At 38.2% G+C, this 18,842-nt stretch overlaps 1 protein-coding gene across 7 annotated transcripts in view; it reads right to left on the minus strand.

Moving 5' to 3' along the window:
- The window catches only part of grik4 (glutamate receptor, ionotropic, kainate 4), a 333,823-nt gene that overhangs the window by 83,790 nt on the left and 231,191 nt on the right, over positions 1–18,842 (minus strand). For all 7 annotated transcript variants that reach the window (XM_077566650.1, XM_077566644.1, XM_077566647.1 and 4 more), the window contains 2 exons: positions 14,348–14,526; positions 7,391–7,444 (listed from right to left, as the gene is read on the minus strand). In XM_077566650.1, the coding sequence (XP_077422776.1) occupies positions 7,391–7,444; positions 14,348–14,526 (233 nt within the window). The remainder of the gene's footprint in view (positions 1–7,390; positions 7,445–14,347; positions 14,527–18,842) is intronic.

Here is an 18,842-nt window from a genome sequence, read left to right on the forward strand (position 1 = left end):
GCTTCTTTAGTTCATGCAGGGCAAGGTTGATGTGTTTTTATTTTTTATTTTTTTTTTTAAAGTTTGTTGTCAGAGAAATACAACCTAAATTCCTTTAAATATTGGGAAGGAAATTTTGCTGCCGCAATAAACACGTGGAATTGAATTATGTATTGCCCAGATAATATTTTTCATCAAGGCCAAAGCCTGAGGAAGGCAGAGTGAGGGACGTGTACGGTTTGCTGAGAGAGATGGAGTGAGGATTGGCTGTAAGGAAAAGGTGAAATGACAACAACGCCGCAGGGCAAAACAACCCCAGGAGGGGAAAACAAACCTTTCTAACAAGATACGAAAGGGGAAGAAAAAAAAATCATGCAAGCCCATACAGAATTCGAGCTACTTCTTTTTAAGAATGGAAGAAATAATTAGAAGCACATGGTATGTTGCGCTCAGAGCCCCAACTTGCTAATAACAACGCACTGAGGGCAAACCAGTGTCTTGACAAAGAATAATAGGGATTAAGTTAGATAACAGCCCGAGCCTAACACAAAACTTCACGTCATAATTAATACGTAATAGCCTAAAGGCCTACATTTAAATGAGGGTCAAAAATACCAACATTAGATTAAATGGTTGGGAAGCCAACACAAATAGTTGGAGAAAATTCATTAGTGACAAAATCTGGAGATTGAAGACATCTAAATTGAGGCAAGTTCAGGAGATCACGAAATGCAGATACATTTCGTTTTATCCTGATCTACAAAGAGAAAATGATATGGGTTTATTATCATAAAGGGTGTCTTAGAAGTCACTCTATATTTATTGTTTTCTCTATTTTGTTTCAGCTATCATTAAAACCTGATAGCTCACTAATACTGAAGCAGTTTGTCTGTTCAAGACTGAACTTCAGTGCCAGTTTGAGGCGCTTGATGGCTGTCAACTGCTATAACAAATACTTTGTAGTGCACGTAATTGATGCTATCCATGGCAAGGGAATTGAATTCCAAATCATGAAGCAAAAAGCCTGCTACCGTCACCACTAGTGAAAACATTCAAAAACAACTCCTAGAGCAGGCATTTGCGCAAAGCCTGCATGGTAAGTCTAACCGCAGGGTTGCATTGGAACACAAAAACGTGATGCTTCAGACGGTTTCGGAAAGTGATAACCCTTTCTTTACCTTCAAATGCCTGCTCTAGGAGTTTGCTATTTCCACGTGTGGTGGTGGCGGCAGGCCATCCGCTGGATGTACAGATCCCGTTTCAAGAAACTTGCCATGGATAGCGGAAATCGTACTACACGTGGTAGCAATGTCACACCGTAAAGCATCTCAAATTGCAACTGAACTGGAGTCGGGGACAGAAACACTTCTTGCCAGGTGGCAATTTTGCAATGCTGCACCAATGTCAATTTGTAAAGCCATGGGCAAGGGAATGATAGCCTTCTATAAAACTGCAAAGCCTGAGCTGTCAAATGCCGATGGCCTTGCGTCCGTACATGAAACACAATGTGGATGTGGAATGGGAGCGTATTAGACTTCTGGGACGCCCTGCATGTAAAAATGTATATATATTTTTTTTATTTACTGTACAGTTCAAGCATGAAACATTTGAATAATATGTACAGTGATTGAAGCTTGCATGTAGCATTTAGCCACACACACTACCAAAATCTACCTTATCCACACAACAAAATGATATACTGACCTAAGTTGTTGTTTTTCTTTTTAGCATCTTCCAGAGCTTTGAAAGACGGCTTAAAGGATGAGCCTGAGAAAATCTAGTGTACGACTTTTTTTTTAAGGATCCACGGACACTTTTTATTCCAAAAGAAGGGCCGGACTCCACAAAGGGTATTAAGACAAGAAGAATGTGTGGAGAAAAGAAGAATAGACAGAAGGTATATTTGTATTTAATTCTATTTTAAAATTGCCATGGTCCCAAAAACATATTTATACATTTTTTATGTTTTTTTTATTTTAATGCTAGAGCATACAGAAGGCTTTGATGTAGCCTCTGACATGAAGAGGTCGCTTAAAGCAATGGTAGTTATTACAAAAACGGCCAGCAGGAGGCAGCAGAGTATAAGAGATCAACCAGGGCTATGTTGCAACAAGCTCTTTTCCCCATTGTTTTCAACTGGTTTGTGACTAATTATGAAACTTAGCTATATTCGAATACTAATTGCTGCAAAACGGAAACAGATACAAATATACTTTTTTTTCCTGACGAAAGAAGAGACTCTAATCTTTTAGTTGGTTCCATGTTTTTATAGCAATAGAATATTATTATAATATACAGAATATTCTATGGGCCTTGCAAAATCACTCAAAAGCCAGTAAAATATCCGGGAGCGAAGGGGGTTGCTTCAGTGAAAATGGCTGGGAATGTGCCATGAGGAAAAATTATATTAAAATAATGCTACACCCATAGCTAAACAGTACGTCAGCAGGTTGGAGTGGTCAAGAATATCAAAAGTATATTCATATTGAGGATAAGCAGTTCAGAAAATAGATGATATTCTATATTGAATACATACAATGTCACTAATGTGATTTGTTTACACAACAAATGTTCTCAAAATTACATTGCAGTAGAGCTCATCTTTTTTTTTTAAACCATTTCTGTCTGAAAAAAAAGCCTCTTATTTAGATTGATATCTACATTTTTTAATGCAAAAATATGTCAGCTACTGTGCCTCTTGTGTTTATGTTTGATAATTTCATACAGCAGTATAAAACTACTGCATCCACTTCTCATGAGGTCTGTTTAAAGTCAGTTCAAAATAAAATGTGAAAAGGTCAGCAGCCACTGTGTATTGTATTTTTTTTTTTAAAGAGAATAACTGAAAATATCTATATCGTGGCATATTGTTATATAAAATGGTCTGTATCGTGACAGATTTTTTCCCCCATATTTCTCAGCTGTATAGTAAAGCAACAATTTCATTAAATATTTCTATTTAAAAAAAACATCTTAAATATAGAGTATGTATAAAATAGTCAAATAAAAACCAGTAAGTGTTCATTCATTCATGTATTCATTGCATGCCTCAACATTTGACATGCATGCACACGTAAGAGGGAGGGATGAATATGTTCAATGACTTTTATCATTAAGAACTGAACCCACAGCCATAAAACATGACAATGACTGACGAGAGAAGTGCGAGAGCATACAAAGGAACAGAGTAAATATCCGGAAAGGTGTGCAGGTGGGGGTTGCACCTGCATGCAAACGTTTCCAATCGCGCGAACGCGTGCGCTTTGCTTTTGTCAACATCAAAACAACGCAACACAGTCACCGGCAGGCCCGATCTTGCGCTCATCTTAACCTTCAAATGACATTAGGGGTCCCATCAACATATGATGAGTCACTGGCAACCTGATGTGATTTATTCAATCCCGTCGAGTAGCTTGGGCGGCGGGGAACAAATCACTTAGATGGAAGCCACGGTGCACAGACTGAGTGCCAGTGGGACTGAAAATGTGTCTGCCTGCACAAGCGTGTGTCCTTTTATCATTCTTTGTGCCTACCATCCATCAGCTTGGGTACAACAAGCCTCGTTGTGTGTGTGTGTGTGTGTGTGTGCGCGCACGACTCCCGTGTGCATGCTATATTAAGTTGCCGCTGAGGCCGCATGATGCTGGCTGTTCAGTTGCAACAATTCTGTAAAAGGCAACCTTTCAAAGCCTGATGCTGCTTTTCACTTTCTCTGCTTTCAGTACATGGTTTTGTTATGATCGCTTTTCACAAAGACCCAATGGTTTGATCACGATTGATTATCATTGATTTCATCATGGCACGGTGTATCACAGAAAATTGTCCAATATTGCTAAATTGGTCCAAACATTGCGTATCACAAATTATATATATGATACTATAAACAGTATCATTTTTCTAAAAAATTATTTTAAGTACACCTCTGCAGAGGAGCTAATCCTCCTTGCGCACTCTCTGACACTGAGAGCGCCACTGCCACCTACTGCAGTGGATGTGCAATTACACTTTATTCTTGTATGGCAAAATAAATAAATAAATAATGTTCTCTGTACTTATTTGAGAAGAACAGTTTTTTCGAGGCATATTTTTCTTGATGTCACCCCTACCAAAAAAAAAAAAAAAACCCAACTAGATGGATGAAAACAACTCAAGCAGAATAAATGCATCAAAACGCCTAAATGAAGATAGAAGGCGGGCAAATCTGTGAGCGGGCAAGACCTGGAGAAATGCGAAAAGTTACAGGTGAGCGGCGCAAGGACGTTGATGAGTGTCTTGAGATGATTCAAGGGAAACAGATTAGGCGACGGAGCGCTGTGGCAGATCGTTAGTCAGGAGTGTCTGGGGCAAAAACAAATGAAGTGCCAGCGGGGTAAGCAGACAGAAGGAAGCGATGCTCGGAGGGAAATAAGAGCGAACAAAGCCGAGAAAGGAGAGCCAACAGAAAGATGGCAGCGGTGAAGAAGAGGCTCATTGATGCTACCAAGTCGAAGACACGCAGAGGGGAGCAATAAAATGACCTAAAATTCACTTTAGATTCCTAATAGAATTACCTGCGCTTAATATGCAGGTATTAACATTGGATTATCTACTACAATCCATGCATATTTCATCTAACATGCCCTTCTTAAGGACACCATGCATTTATCATTTGGTTGTCTTTATGCGGCATGATTCATCATTTGCAACTGCAGCTTTTTGAAGTGAATTCAATCGTCATAAATTATAAATACATGTTATGTCTGAACTGGAGAATGCCGCACTGGTAAAGAAGATTGTAATAGGTTTCTATTATCTGGCAAGTAAAAATCGCAAGTATTAAAGTACTCATGTACACAATACTACTATGTACCTGATATCATTATATATAAAAATACATAAAAGTATACCAGCTAATAAACACCCAAGTTCTGCAGTTTATAAGCAAATAGTTGCAAAATGTCCCATCTTTAACTTTTAACTGTCTGAGTAAATAATGCATAATAAAAATTTATATAGTACACCAATAAATTCTCCCAACCAGAAGATTATAATCTTGAGATTTTATTGAGTCTGTTTAAGAGAAGTGCTGATTAATTCCCTGAGCGTTTTTGAGGCTGTAAATTGAGACACTATCTTGTCTCGGCGAATCAGCCTTAGATCCCATTATAAACTGCCTTAAAGGGAGTTTGCGTGAAAAGATAGGGGTTCCATATCAGTGTGTTTGGTTAAGGTTAAAGGCCATAGGCTCTAAGTGAGGCAGCGCATATCGCTGTCATAGTGAAAGGAAGACAGAAATATAGTAGCTAAATGAAAGTCCCAGTAGGCTCATTTACTGCTCTGACCTTTGCACCTTATATGTTCGCCCGTTGTACTGTAGAAACAGCCTATTTACTGCAATGGCAGGGATAGTTCTTGGTTGTTTTGAGTTTTTAGGAAGAAATCACCGACACTCTATCGGATAATGTAGGGAAGAAGTGATGAACGTTTGAGGGAAATACAGTAAGTACTGTCTGACCTCCATTCGATTTGGCCGACTTTCATATTAAAATTTCTCATTGAAATGAACTACATTTGGAATATTTTGTCCCCCGATTGAATATTAAACTGTGAATCTAAGAGTGAATAGTTGTTTGTTTACATGTGCCATGTGTTTGACTATAGAGATGAGTCTGGACCGGATGTAACCCGTCTCTTAAAAACTGCAATAGTGTGGAGTGTTTGGCTGTAACAAGACAAGCCAAAGGGACAAAGTCTCACCTCATCATTTACCAAGGCTAATTTAGAATCAAGGAAAAAAAGACTGGTGTTCACGAAGTTCAGTATATAAATAAACTTGACTTGGCTAGTACTCTTCAGTAAATGTTGAAACATTTCCTTTTTTAGCTCAATAACTGGATTATGTTTCGGAATTTGCTACTAGCACGAGTATTTGCTAGCCCACCTCCTTTCTCATTTACTTATTCTCATGGTAGCCTACACCCATCGTGCCATAAAAAAAAATATATTATCACGACCCTGGGTCAAATTGTTTGACTGTTTCTGTGAACAAGGGACTCGCTCTTGCTTAGCTTTAGCAACATTAGCATGCTAGTGAAAACCTTTAGCCCATGAAAACATTCAATGTTGTATGGTTGTTATGGTACTCCGACTTCATCAACATCTACAAATATGTTGTTTCTAATGAACATGTTATCAACCTGGCGGTCATGTTTTTATTAAAACCATAATAAACCTTAATGCTATCGATGTACAATATGTGCTAAATGTACCAGAGTCCCTTAACTCATTCACTGCCATTGACGGCTATAGACATCAAAAATTCATTTGAATTATTTCTATTAGTATACATTTTTTCCAGTTTTGTTAACAAAAGTATGAAAACCTAGAAAACATATAGAACAGATATAAAATTTGTTAACTAGTGAAGTCATGCGATTAATTAAAACATATTTTTTTTAATAGCCTGATGTAATAAAAAAAAAGATTATTAAAAATTAGGGGCGAATACAATTTTTAATTGTAATTAATCGCATGACTTCAGTAGTTAACTCACAATTAATCACACGTTTTATAACTGTTCTAGATGAACAATAAAAAAATTCTAGGTTTTTATACTCTTGTTAACAAAAGTGGGAAAAAAAAGATAAACTAATAGAAATAGTTCAAATACATTTTTGACGTCTATAGCCGTCAATGGCAGTGAATGAGTTAAGCTATCGATCCATTGTACAAATTTAAAGAATTAACCAATTACAGACATTATTACAAAAAAAATGTATATATAAAATATATATAAAATATAAAAGTCAAAGAAATTGCATATGAGCAGTAAAAAAAGTTAAAAAAATCAAAGACTTAAACCTGAAATGTAAATTCAGCCTAAAAGCATTAAATAAAGCTCAAACCTGTGCCAAGGCTGCCTGAACCCATTTTTACTGTAAGTGGCAATCATGTCCGCAGTCCTCCAGAAATCCCTTACTAGTGTAAATGATAAAGAAATTCATCAAAAACTGGCTCTCTACCAACATTTTCTCCTTGCCGCATTAAAAAAAAAAAACACCACAAAGTTTTGTGGAAAGTCAAGATATGCTGCAACCGACTGCAAACGAGGCGAGGAAGGCCTGGAAACAATTGAGGAAAGCAACACTCAGCATATTTCTTATTTTCAACCAAATGAAATTAGACTTTGCATAATGAGGCCATGGTGTCAAACCGCAAACATCCTCCATCCATCCAATTATTGACGTGAACGAGGAATAACAAAAATCGACTCTGTTGCGGGTGCACAGTATTCGTCATCTATTCAGCAGAAGCGGAATCTTGGAAGCAGGTGGGCTTTTCAGCATATTTTTCAGGATTGCGCAACATCAGAGGCATACAACTTTTAAGGAATACATTTGATGTATCTAAAAGCAAAGATGGTCTTGCTTACCAGAGAGGTGAAAATGTACGTGTAGTAGACTGACAGCATTCCCAGCTCGGACGCCTGCGCACAAAAGAAAGACGAGGAGCGGAGAGGGAAAAACATAAGTACGTGTTAAGAGAAATGAAAATAAGCAGAAATTCTATGTTTGGAGTCTGAACGGAAGCTGTTGAGACAAATATATGAAGGGGTCAGAGGTCAGTGAACTCACGCTACACTCGGCGGCACACTGATCAAATCCCACTTTTGATGAGAACAGACATTTATCTGACTGCGGCACTGGCGGGAGCAATTAAATTTCTGAGGTGAATTAGTATGCTGCTCGTGCAAGTGTCTGACAATTTGATTAAATCAAAGTCACAGCAGTGTGCGACCGTGAAGGAGATGGTGAACTTTTCAGAATTGCTGTCATTATCAAAAATAGGTATTGGCACACAGTACGCACCATGATCGGGTCAGTGTTTTCCACAACTGGCAACCATGACCTTGAAAAACTTTCACTCGGACTAAATTGCCATCAGAGTATTTGTTTGGAGTGGGCATAGTAATTAAATAATCAATTCTTATTGATTACTGTAATCGTTTCTTGAAGCAATTAAAACTAAATAGAGTGCACTACTCGGCTTGCAACCAGAACATGTGCTGTTAATTTTGTCCTACGTTTGCTGTATAAAGTACAACAGATCATTCAGAGCGTAATTGTCCCTTAAAAACGATTAATCGAATAATTGATTGTTAAGCATTTGGTTGACTGTGTGGAACTGATTGCTGATTAGTCATGTCACAAAGTAAATGAGGCACAATTGAGCGCATTACTTGGGTGTAACTAGCAAAGGTACTGTTGAATCAATCTCCACTATATGCTATCTAAAGCAGTGCTTCTTAACCTGGGTTTGATCGAACCCCAGGGGTTCAGTGCGTCAATCTCATGAGTTCTGCCGAGGTCAAGACACACACCCAACTCAAATAATTCACGATGATGCGCCCTGCTTGGCCATCATTCACTCTAAAAACAGTTGGGTCAAAAATAACCCAACTATGGGTCAAAAATGGACCGATCCTCTACTTGGGTCAATTTGACCCAACTTTGAATCAAGAAATGGGTCTTTCGGCATAAAACAACCAAGAAAGTAAATCGGTCCATTTTTGATCCATAATTGGCTTACTTTTGACCCAGCTGTTTTTCGAGTATTGGTAGCAGGGGATCGCACAATATTTGGTCTATGTGTGCTGCAGGGAATTTGCTAAGTAGTCGACTTGTGGCTTGTGATGGTAGGTCGTGTGATTTCTTCATTATTGTTCAATAAAGAAGGGTTTGGTGAATGTACCACAGGTGGGTTTCAATACCTCCAACAGGGTTCAAACCCACTGATCTACTTCCACACTATGGCTCAACTCCTCGGAGCAGCATTCAGATTCTCCCCTTCCAAATAAAAAAATTAATTAAATTAAATTAATTATAATCTCCTTTGTTGTCATGTAAATTCAGTCCAATTCCTAGTTTGGAGGAAGCAGAAGTCTTTGAATATTCATATTGAATATTTAGTAGGAGCATCAATAATAAAACGGAAGAAGTTCACATTACATTATTGAAGAAACATTTAAGGCAAAACTTGAATTAAGCAAGTCTCCTTTAGGTGTTTAACAGACGTTGCACAGACTTTCTGGGGTTGGTGAAAGACTCTGCTTGGTAACCCGGTGGGTAGATTTCACTTTCCTTTCTTTTCTTTGATCCTTCCTCGGGTCTCCTGACAACCTCACAACTCCAGCTGGATTCTGAAGTATTCAGTTTAGGTGAACGGTATGGAATTTTTAATAGGTTTTAGGCGAATTAATGAGTACACACTCACACGCATGCACACACACATTCTCACACAAATACAAAAACAAAAAAAAAGAGAGAGAGCAATGATGATGACATGTCGAATCGGTTAAAATTACCGAATGAACAATACTGAGCTCTCTCTCAAAAAAACAACAACAAATAAATACGTAACAGATGTTGCACAAAATAAAGAAAATAAAGCTAAAGGAATACACACCGCTAACCGCCTCTTATAGCGAGCCGACTATCTTTACTACTTGAGGTCTTTGCAACGGTTCTCTGACCGAATGAGATTACATTCAGCACGCTTAACACAACTGACCTAAATCGCTCTGAATGCTAAAAGCTCACAGAGGCTGCATGGACCTTTTTTGTCCGATGAGGCTTGGTTGTAGTATGTACACAAGACAAGTCGGGATCCCTTTGGACAAGATGGCCGCTCTTATCATCATCTGGAAAAAAAAGGTCGGTGTGAAGCTTTGATATGTTTTGCTCCCCACTTGAGAGCCGGGATTGTCGGCTTTTCAACACTCTCGTCTACATGATGTCTCTTGACATGCACAAAGACAGACAGTGTGACACAAATGCATGAAAAGGGAGAAAGACGCTGGATGGGTAGATAAGCGTGCACCAAGATGTACAGTAAGAAGAACTTGTCTGCAGAGAACAGATTCCACCATTAGGACAAATTGTTTCGATGTTAATCAACTGGGATGGAATTCAGTACTCGTACATCCGTTAGCTCTGTATGTAGCGGCAGTGTACGCTAGCTAGATTTCACTATGCCAAAGGGTAGGCAAAGAAATTCTCAATCCATGTCCCAAATCTGCATCTAAAATAATTACTTTGTTTTTTTGCCACACGCCTCCTGAAAGCTTTGAGGAAATAATTTTTGTTGTTGCTTTTATTTAGTCTTCTTTTCTCTTCCGCCTGTTGCTAGCTTGCTAGCTAGTTATCTTGCTAATTATGCAACACGATGTTAGCGTTATTAATGAAGAGCTATCCAAAATATGATGAATGACATGAAAAAAAAAAGATTTATTCTTGGTGTCGCTATAATACATTTCTGCTTGTATTAGGGTGATCAGATTTTCAAAAATTCAAAACGAAGACACTACATTTTCACAGAATTTTCACCAAGAATCAATTAAAACAAATCTTACTGCTAGTTAATCTCGTTGAGTTATTACTTTAGCTAACGCTAAATCTATCTTGGTGGGCAGTTCAACAGTTGTAAATAAGTCCATGAGCCCACCATTTTCCATTTTTTGGCGCTCGGCCTGCCAGCTATTTGAAGCTGGCTGTGCCATTTACCTCGTGCCGGTCACGCAGGGGTGGGCAATATGACGATATTAGATCGTGTGACGAAATGCAGGGCTCACGCAAGCATTTCAGTACAATTTGACTGTCAGTGCCAGCTCATTTTCTGCCACTGACTGCCCCTATTTGACAGCCAAACAGGTCAAGTACCGTGCAAACTAACAGCTTAATGCATATTTGCAAAAGTTACCTGTCCATGCCAGAAAACAACATGCAAATGTGCGTAGCTTAGCAGAAAATAAATAAAAATAATTTGTGTTGCATTCAAGGCCCATTCAGACCATCGAAAACTACATAACCCGCGATCCACTCACAAGGTTTGTTAACTTGTTACAATATTGACCTTTTTTATGAATATTTACATAGCAGTTTGTTTTAACTTTGTGTTTACATACTCCTCTCTTCTCTCTCTCTTTTTTTTTTTTTTTTACCATGACTTTATAACAGCCAAGTTGTGTGCACTTTAGGACATTCGCTATTTTGAATACACTACTTGAAAACAGAACTGTGACTTTTGTTATTGTTTTGCTGCTTTATAATTAATATTTTTCTTTACAAAAGGTATTTATCATTACAGTGTTCATTTTCACAAGCTAATAAGTGTAGCCTTACTAGCCTAGTATTTATTCAATACTACTCAAATGTAATTTCTTATATCTTAAAAATAGTGATAAAAAAGGACATTGTGATTTTATAAAAAAAAAAAATTGTGATTTTATAAAAAAAAAAAAATTGTGATTTTATAAAAAAAAAAAATTGTGATATTCAATTTGTGCAAGATTGCCCAGCCACTACGGTCACGCATTGAAACCCCCCACTCCCACCCCAAAATATGTCCCGACATCCACGGGAATCACGTTTGACCCACCCTCTGTCAACTGTGATTGCCGTGGTCGCCGGGATTATAATGGCAACATATAGGAGAATGGAAAAAAAAAACATTGTTGCATGTGTAACACTGAAATTACATTATTTACAGATATAAACAAATTTTACCTATAGACCCTCATCATACCAACTTAAATTGTTTTTTCCCCCATTCTTGACAATGAATGTTCTGATTCCTCGCTCCCATTTTTACAATCATGTCTAAATATCTTGGCCATGTCTACCAAGACTTGTAGCGGATGTGAATGGATGATAATGAGAGAGAAGGTGGAGAGAAAGGGTTACAAAGCAACAGGTCCCACTGTGGGCTCCCACGACTCTTCAGCCCGGGGGGTTGTCAGGGTTGCTATGGTGACCAAATGACCGCTGATAGCAGCCTGAATGCTTGATTGAGGAGAAGACGACAGCAGGGGGGTTAGAGCAAATAAGAATAGAAGGAAATGCCGCCTCTCTCAACTCCATTACGCATCCATTTGACGTCACCTTCAATTTGGCCATCCATCCATCTATTGTCTCGCAGAAATAATGAGGTGTGTATTAATTACGCTGCCGAACATCCTCGCTTCCCCAGATCCTACTATCAATGCCATCGAGCCTCTTACAGACATTAATCGCCAATCAGGTGAAGCATCATCATTTTAAGTGTCCGAGATGTTAATAATGTACTGAAAGGTTAATTATCAGCATGTGCTGGAGAGGAGAAAGCACATGAGGATCATATTGTTCTGTTGGAGACAAAGTGTCGTGCTTGCTAATGGCGCCATAAAAATGTTCTTCCCTAACACAATGGGCTTTATGGGTTTGCATATCACGGCAATACTTATGAACTATTCTAAGGTTGTTCTTCGAGTGGACTGAGATTCGCAAAGTTGTTTTTACTCATTAGAAAATAGAGGAGTTTACATCCTAAGTAGGACAATTTGTCTCTGCATGGCGGTTTAAGGACAATGGAACACACAGATATTGAAAGGACAGTCACAAACTTCAATTTTAGTGTCGGTACCAGATGTGATCGGGCTGCCAGATGGTATCGGGGTCGCCTAACCAACAGGTCACGCTACAGGATTGGCTGGAAATTATCCAGTTGACGTCAAACATTGGAAAGAAAATTTGAAAGATGTCATTTAAATAACAAAAAGTATGGACTGAAATTGTCAAAACGTAAATAAACCTAAGAATATAAAAACGAGATATATTGAATAAATAATAAAATAGATTGAATAAATGATAAATATACAAATTAATTGCCTGAGATGCGACAAATATTGTCAGTTTAGATTGCTAATGTACTCCTATTATCTTTTTTTTTTTTTTTCTGGAGAGCTCAGTATTGTTCATTCGGTAATTTTACCGATTTGACATGTCATCATCATTGCTCTCTTTTTATTTTTTATTTTTTTTAAATCAATTTTTTTTTTTTTTTTCTTTTTTAAATGTATTATTATTTTTTTGTATGTGTATGTGCGTGTGAGTGTGTATTCATTAGTTCACCTACAACCTATTAAAAAATCCCGTGCTCCTATTATCATTAGGACTGTTTTTGTGATGTATTGTGATTTGTGACCAGCTAAAAAAAAAAAGAAAACAATCGCGCATTTCGTTAGCCCCGCTGTGCTGACGTCATCGGCAGGTGCAATGGCGCTTCAATCTATTTGAATACTGGACTCCAGGTGGCGGAGTGGAACCGTCACTTGTTGCTTACAATGCAGATTGGCGTGGGTTCACTTCCCCGCCCCGGGAGACCATGTTTGTGTGAGTGAGTGAAGGAAAAAAATATCTATTTGATTATTTCTTCAATCTCAAAGTATCCTGCTTTTAAATTATTATTATTATTTACATTTTTACAATTTCAGTCCATACATTTTGTTATATAACAACATATAACTTTATTGACTATTGAATTGAACGGATATCTTCCATCCGATCCTGTAGCGTGACGTCATCGGTATGCGACCCCGATCACATCTGGTACAGACGCCGGCAGTAAATCATAAATGACGAGCTACCATAGACGGGCAGTGTAAATCAAGCCTTCATGATCAGAGATTTGCATATCTTAAGTCATTCTAATGAGTACAGTTTTGATCGTTTCATACTCTGCATACAGCGATCTCATTACGGCTTGCGCAAGCCTTGGCTTGATCTTGTTTTTGTGAGTGTAAACAGAGCACGTCATTGCAGAAGCAGAGCTACATTTCGTCTGTGTCGAGAAAAAAAACAAAGATGTAGTTGTCATATGTGATTTTCTGCTACAAAAAAAACAAAACAACCTCAGCAGCATAACTGACTCACCTTTTTCACTCCACTGGATTTGACTATAACTACAAGCTTTTGTTGTACCGCTTGCATTAAAATCAGTGGGAAAACTATTTAAAAAAAAAATTGGGCCTCACAAGTATTGCATCTTAATGGGAATGAATAGTAGGCTTTATAATCACTTGACATGTATCATGTATCATTTAATTTGTGGTGGATGATGAAACATGGGTTGGAAAAATGTTATGCTGTCTTCAATATTTTTTGTGTGTGAAAAAGCCTCAATTTTTTTTTTATAGTTATTCTTTACGGCAGAGCCTCAATTGTGCTGCCTTTATTTTTGGACGACTGTAGACTGATGATGCTGTGCTTTTTAAAGATGTGCCCTCAGCCCAAAGTGCAACAATTTATCTTCCTTGTGATTCAAGACAGCAAATGGATTATGGCAGAGAAAAAACATTTGACTCTTTCTGTATTTTCTTCGCTCTCTCCTGTGGGAACTATAATATATATCTCAACAAATCAAAATTGAAGCAGAACCAACTATTTTTTCAAGTTAAAAAAAAAAATATATCTTTACATATTGAATTACTTTTATCCTTGAACATTTCTCGCCTTCAGCATTTCTCAGTCCTCTGGGATTCTCGTCATATTTCTATCGCGCCTGCAACACTCACCCGTTCCAGAATGATATGGGACATGGTGGCGTTGGCGTCGACGATGATGGTGGCGGTCTTGTCGTCTCGTATCTCCTTCAGGAGCGGGGTCGGGTCCTGGCTGTCGTCAAGCATGCGCACTGAAAGGGTCTCCTTGGAGATGAGGAACTGCCTGAGGAGCTGCTCCAGGTTCAATAAGCCTGAGACGCGCACACACAAACACACACAGTGGATTACTTTTAATGAAGTGAAGACTCAAAATGAGACTTGAGTTGGCTTAACACGGATAACCTAAAAAATTGAAGAAAAAAAAAGAGCTGTAGAAGAGTCAGAGGGGTGCGTAGAAACTATTAATGACATGGCGACGACCTTACAAGTCACTCGATTGTCCGAATGGTATGTAAAAAAAAAAATGAAAAAAAGAAGCAATTTCCACATGCAGAACAAAAACGTGATTCGCTTAAAGCACTCTGACTGCTGTCTCACACGCAAAAAGCCTTTGAGCAACTTGCCTTCCTCTCATTACTGCGGTAATGCATTGTTTTGATTCCAGTAAGGTAAGAGGGATTTGCACTAATTAAAACATAGCCGACATAATCAAAAGGCTCCTGGCAGCAGTTAACAAGTCACTTGGCATCCATATATTTAGCAGAGACCCTCAGAGGTTATTTGGCTAATTTCCAATATAAGAAGAAGTAAAACTGAACTGGGATTATTAGAGAGCATGGACCTCGACAAATTAGCATGAAAGTTACCTTGGCATCTTATCAGGGCTCATGTGTGTGGATGTTAATATTTCATATTACCGTAATAAAAACCGGGAAACACTAACAGATGTAGAGCAAGCACAGTGAGTACAGTATAGGGTCACAAATTTCACAATTACTGTAAATTCTTCCATCCATCCATTTTCTACACCATAAATCCAACCTAATCAAATGAAAAACTAAGTAAGTAAGTATATGTAACACTCATTCAATTTGTTTGTTTGCTAAGAATTTCATTAAAAATCAATTGTGCGTACTGTACTGTACAAAAACACTTTTAACTCATTCAAACCCCAAAACGTTTTTTTTTTTTAACTTTGTCCTTCACTCCCAAAAACATATTTACATGTTTGTTTGTTTTAATGCAACCGCATGTAGAAGGCTTTGATGCAGCTTCTGACATGAGGAGGTGGATTAAAGCAATGGTAGTTATTACAAAAAACAGCCAGAAGGTGGCAGAAGAGTATAACCAGGGCCATGTTGCAACAAGCTCTTTTTGTCAGTGTTTTCACCAGGAATGCGAATAGTGATGAAACTTAGCTATATTCTAATGCTAATTGCTGCAACACGTAAACAGATACAAATATACTTTTTCTTTACTGATGAAAGAGGAGACTCTAATCTTTCTTTTGCTAGGCAGGTATGTTTTTATAGCAATAGAACACAATAAATCGGTGGGCTTTGCAAAATAAATCAAAATCTAGTAAAACGAAGGGAGCGAAGGGGGATGCTTCAGTGAAAATGGCTACGAATGACTGAGTTAAAAAAAAAAAAAGGAAGAAGTGATATGTTTATTTGACTCTTCCATTGGCACTTCCAATTCCATCACTTCAAATTTCCTTGGTAAAATCCATCGGGGCTACATAAAGCTCAAAACCCTCCTTTAAATATGTCCGTCTACAACAGTTTTACTTCTGTTGCCTACAGCGTGCAAAGTCTGTTCGACTGAATGATTCCATTCGCCGCCTCAACGCACAAAAAAACAGCAACACATTACATATTCTTGTCATAAACTAGTAATTATTTCAAAGGTTTAATAAACGCGCAAAATCATGCCTATTGGCTGCCAAAGCGCATTAATGTCATCATGCCGAACAGCGTCAGTAACGATGCCTTCCCTGTCGGCCTGGCAGTATATTATCGCAAGTGTTTGTTTTGCTGTATATGGCCGCCCGTGACATGGGACCTCCTCTCCCCCTGCCTTGAACCTGTCATTCCAGCTCCCTCTGTAGTACGACACAGAGCATCTTTGATGAGCTTGAAATAGCTTCCACTAAATCAGCCTCCTTGTCCGCCTGCCTCGCATCCAAGCCTGCGCAGCGGCTCATGGGGACATCAAGTACAATTTCACGTCGATTTTATGACATCAGACGGTGAACTGTGTCTGACGTGGCTGTATAGAAAAATAGTGACACACGGGGAAGTTCACGCTCTCATCAGGGTTTTGACTGCAGCACATTCAAAGGAGAGTTTTTCCGCATTAGGGTGACATAATCTTCTTAGTGTTTGTTTTGGGCAGTCAGTTTGCTTCAACAAAATAAAAAAGCATAATAAAAAAAAACAAGCAGGTGAAACTTTGTAAGTTAGACCTTGATGGATGTGTGTAATCAACATTTTGGGTAAGATATACCGAATGTCTGCAGATAGTTATTTACTCAACTGCAGCGAAACATTAAAGAGGAAGTCAACCTTAATCATTTCTTGACAATAATATGTTATATGTGACATAACTAGTCTAAACATGACATTCTGATTAATGTTACATTTGTGGAATATGAGTTAAGCAGCAAAATCTAGCAGTTTAAATAAAAGTCATTATCAGAAGGAGGACTGCTGGATTTTGCTGCTTAACTCATTTGCTCCCAAAAAATGTATAAATATGTTCTATTTTAAACGTTTTAAGTGTCCCAAAGACGTATTTATATGTTTTTGTCTTTGATGCAGCCTCTCAACTGCAGAGAACGGTTAAATAAATGGTAGTTATTACAAAAACGGCCAGCAGGTGGCAACACAGCAAAAGAGATCAACCAGGGCCATGTTGAAAAAAGGTCATTTACCCACAGTTCTAAACAGATTTGTGAATAATGATGAAACTTTGCTATATTCTAATGATAATTGCTGCAAAAACGGAAACAGATACAATAATATTTGTTTGCCTGATGAAGGAAGAGACCCTAATCTTTCTTAGGTTCCATGCTTTTATAGCAATCGAACACAATATTCTGTGAGCCTTGCAAAATCAGTCAAAATCCAGTAAAACAGCCTGGAGCGAAGGGGTTTGCTTCGGTGATAATGGCTGTGAGTGAATGAGTTAACTCATAGTCCACAAATGTAATAGTATTTAATATAATGTAATATTATTAATATTATAACATTGGATAACAATGGCTGGATTTTGCTTCATAACTCCACAAATGTGAATCATTTCTGGTGTTTTCATTGTATCTGCTGCCCCTGGGTTCCATCTTGGTTGTTTAGGGTTGACTGATGGGCGTCAGCATCCTAACTGCATTTTCAATGCAATTCTAGTCCAGCATAATTAGTTATCTAGCAAAACTAAAGGAACACTTCCTTAAGCTGCATGAAGATGGCAAATACAAGAACACAAAGCTTTCTGAGTTCAAGCAGAGAGCCAGATTCGATGAAAAAGATACTCTCTCTGTTCATTTTGTTCACCAGTAAACCCAATACTTAAGTCTTGAATTTGAAAAAAATCATAATTCATTTTCAAAAAAGGGTTCGGCGATTGCACCTCCAACAAGAACCACTTCTCTAAGTCAAGGCCAACTTGTTTGAGGGGAGCATTTATTTGCCTTATATAGATTACACACCCTCAAACTAACTAGGACATGGTGGAAATACAGTCTGTGTGCTCTTAAAATTCATTATAGTGCAAGAACATTAACACTTTCTTGCTGCATCTCCTTTTTACAAGGCTTGAACAATCTATCTTTTGTTGTAAAATAAATAAATAAATGTGGCAGCTCCAGAAAATACAAAAAAACCCATGTGAATAACAGCACAAGATGACACAGATGTACTGTAAACATAAATCTGAGAGCAAATGCAGCCACAATAGGCTGCAGACAGTAGAGTTAATGAATGTTACAGTCGCAGAGAATGAAATTCACAATGTGTGCAGGTGAATAATACATTACCTTTGTGATGACTCATCATTTAGCCTTGGGCATAGTAAGACCTACTTTTATGACTTTGCCACCAATGTGAACTTTAAAATGTACAGTAGAGGAGATATGTCAAAATATTGAAGTGCCAGCGTAATCACCGCGCCATTAACCCAAAATAGCCACAGAGGGGAACCATATTTCTCTGACTTCCATCAGGTGCAGTCACCTGACACACTGCAACGGTGACACTTTTAGCTCTAACATTCAGGTGCTTTCTTTCATGGCTGGACTGAGAACAGATGTTAGATCACTGGCCATTTGTGAAAGACTGACAGATTTGTAGAAGCTGAGAATTTGATTTGTCGATGACTGGGCGTAATGAACAATCAATTGATCAATATGAAAAGTGACTAAACTCCATTTTGACTCAATCAAGCCAAGACACTATTGGTCAAAAATCAGTTCTATGCAACATCATTTTTAACAATCTATCTGATGTTTGGGGTTTGAATACTCTGGCTTCCTCCCGTATCCCCAAACTCTAAATCACAGTCCTCTTAAAGAGGACCCCCCCCCCCCACCCCCCTCCCAACACACCTTCGACTCCATAATTCTAGTGCC

The sequence above is a fragment of the Vanacampus margaritifer genome, chromosome 5 (genome assembly GCF_051991255.1).
Source record: "Vanacampus margaritifer isolate UIUO_Vmar chromosome 5, RoL_Vmar_1.0, whole genome shotgun sequence".
Classification (NCBI taxonomy): domain Eukaryota; kingdom Metazoa; phylum Chordata; class Actinopteri; order Syngnathiformes; family Syngnathidae; genus Vanacampus; species Vanacampus margaritifer.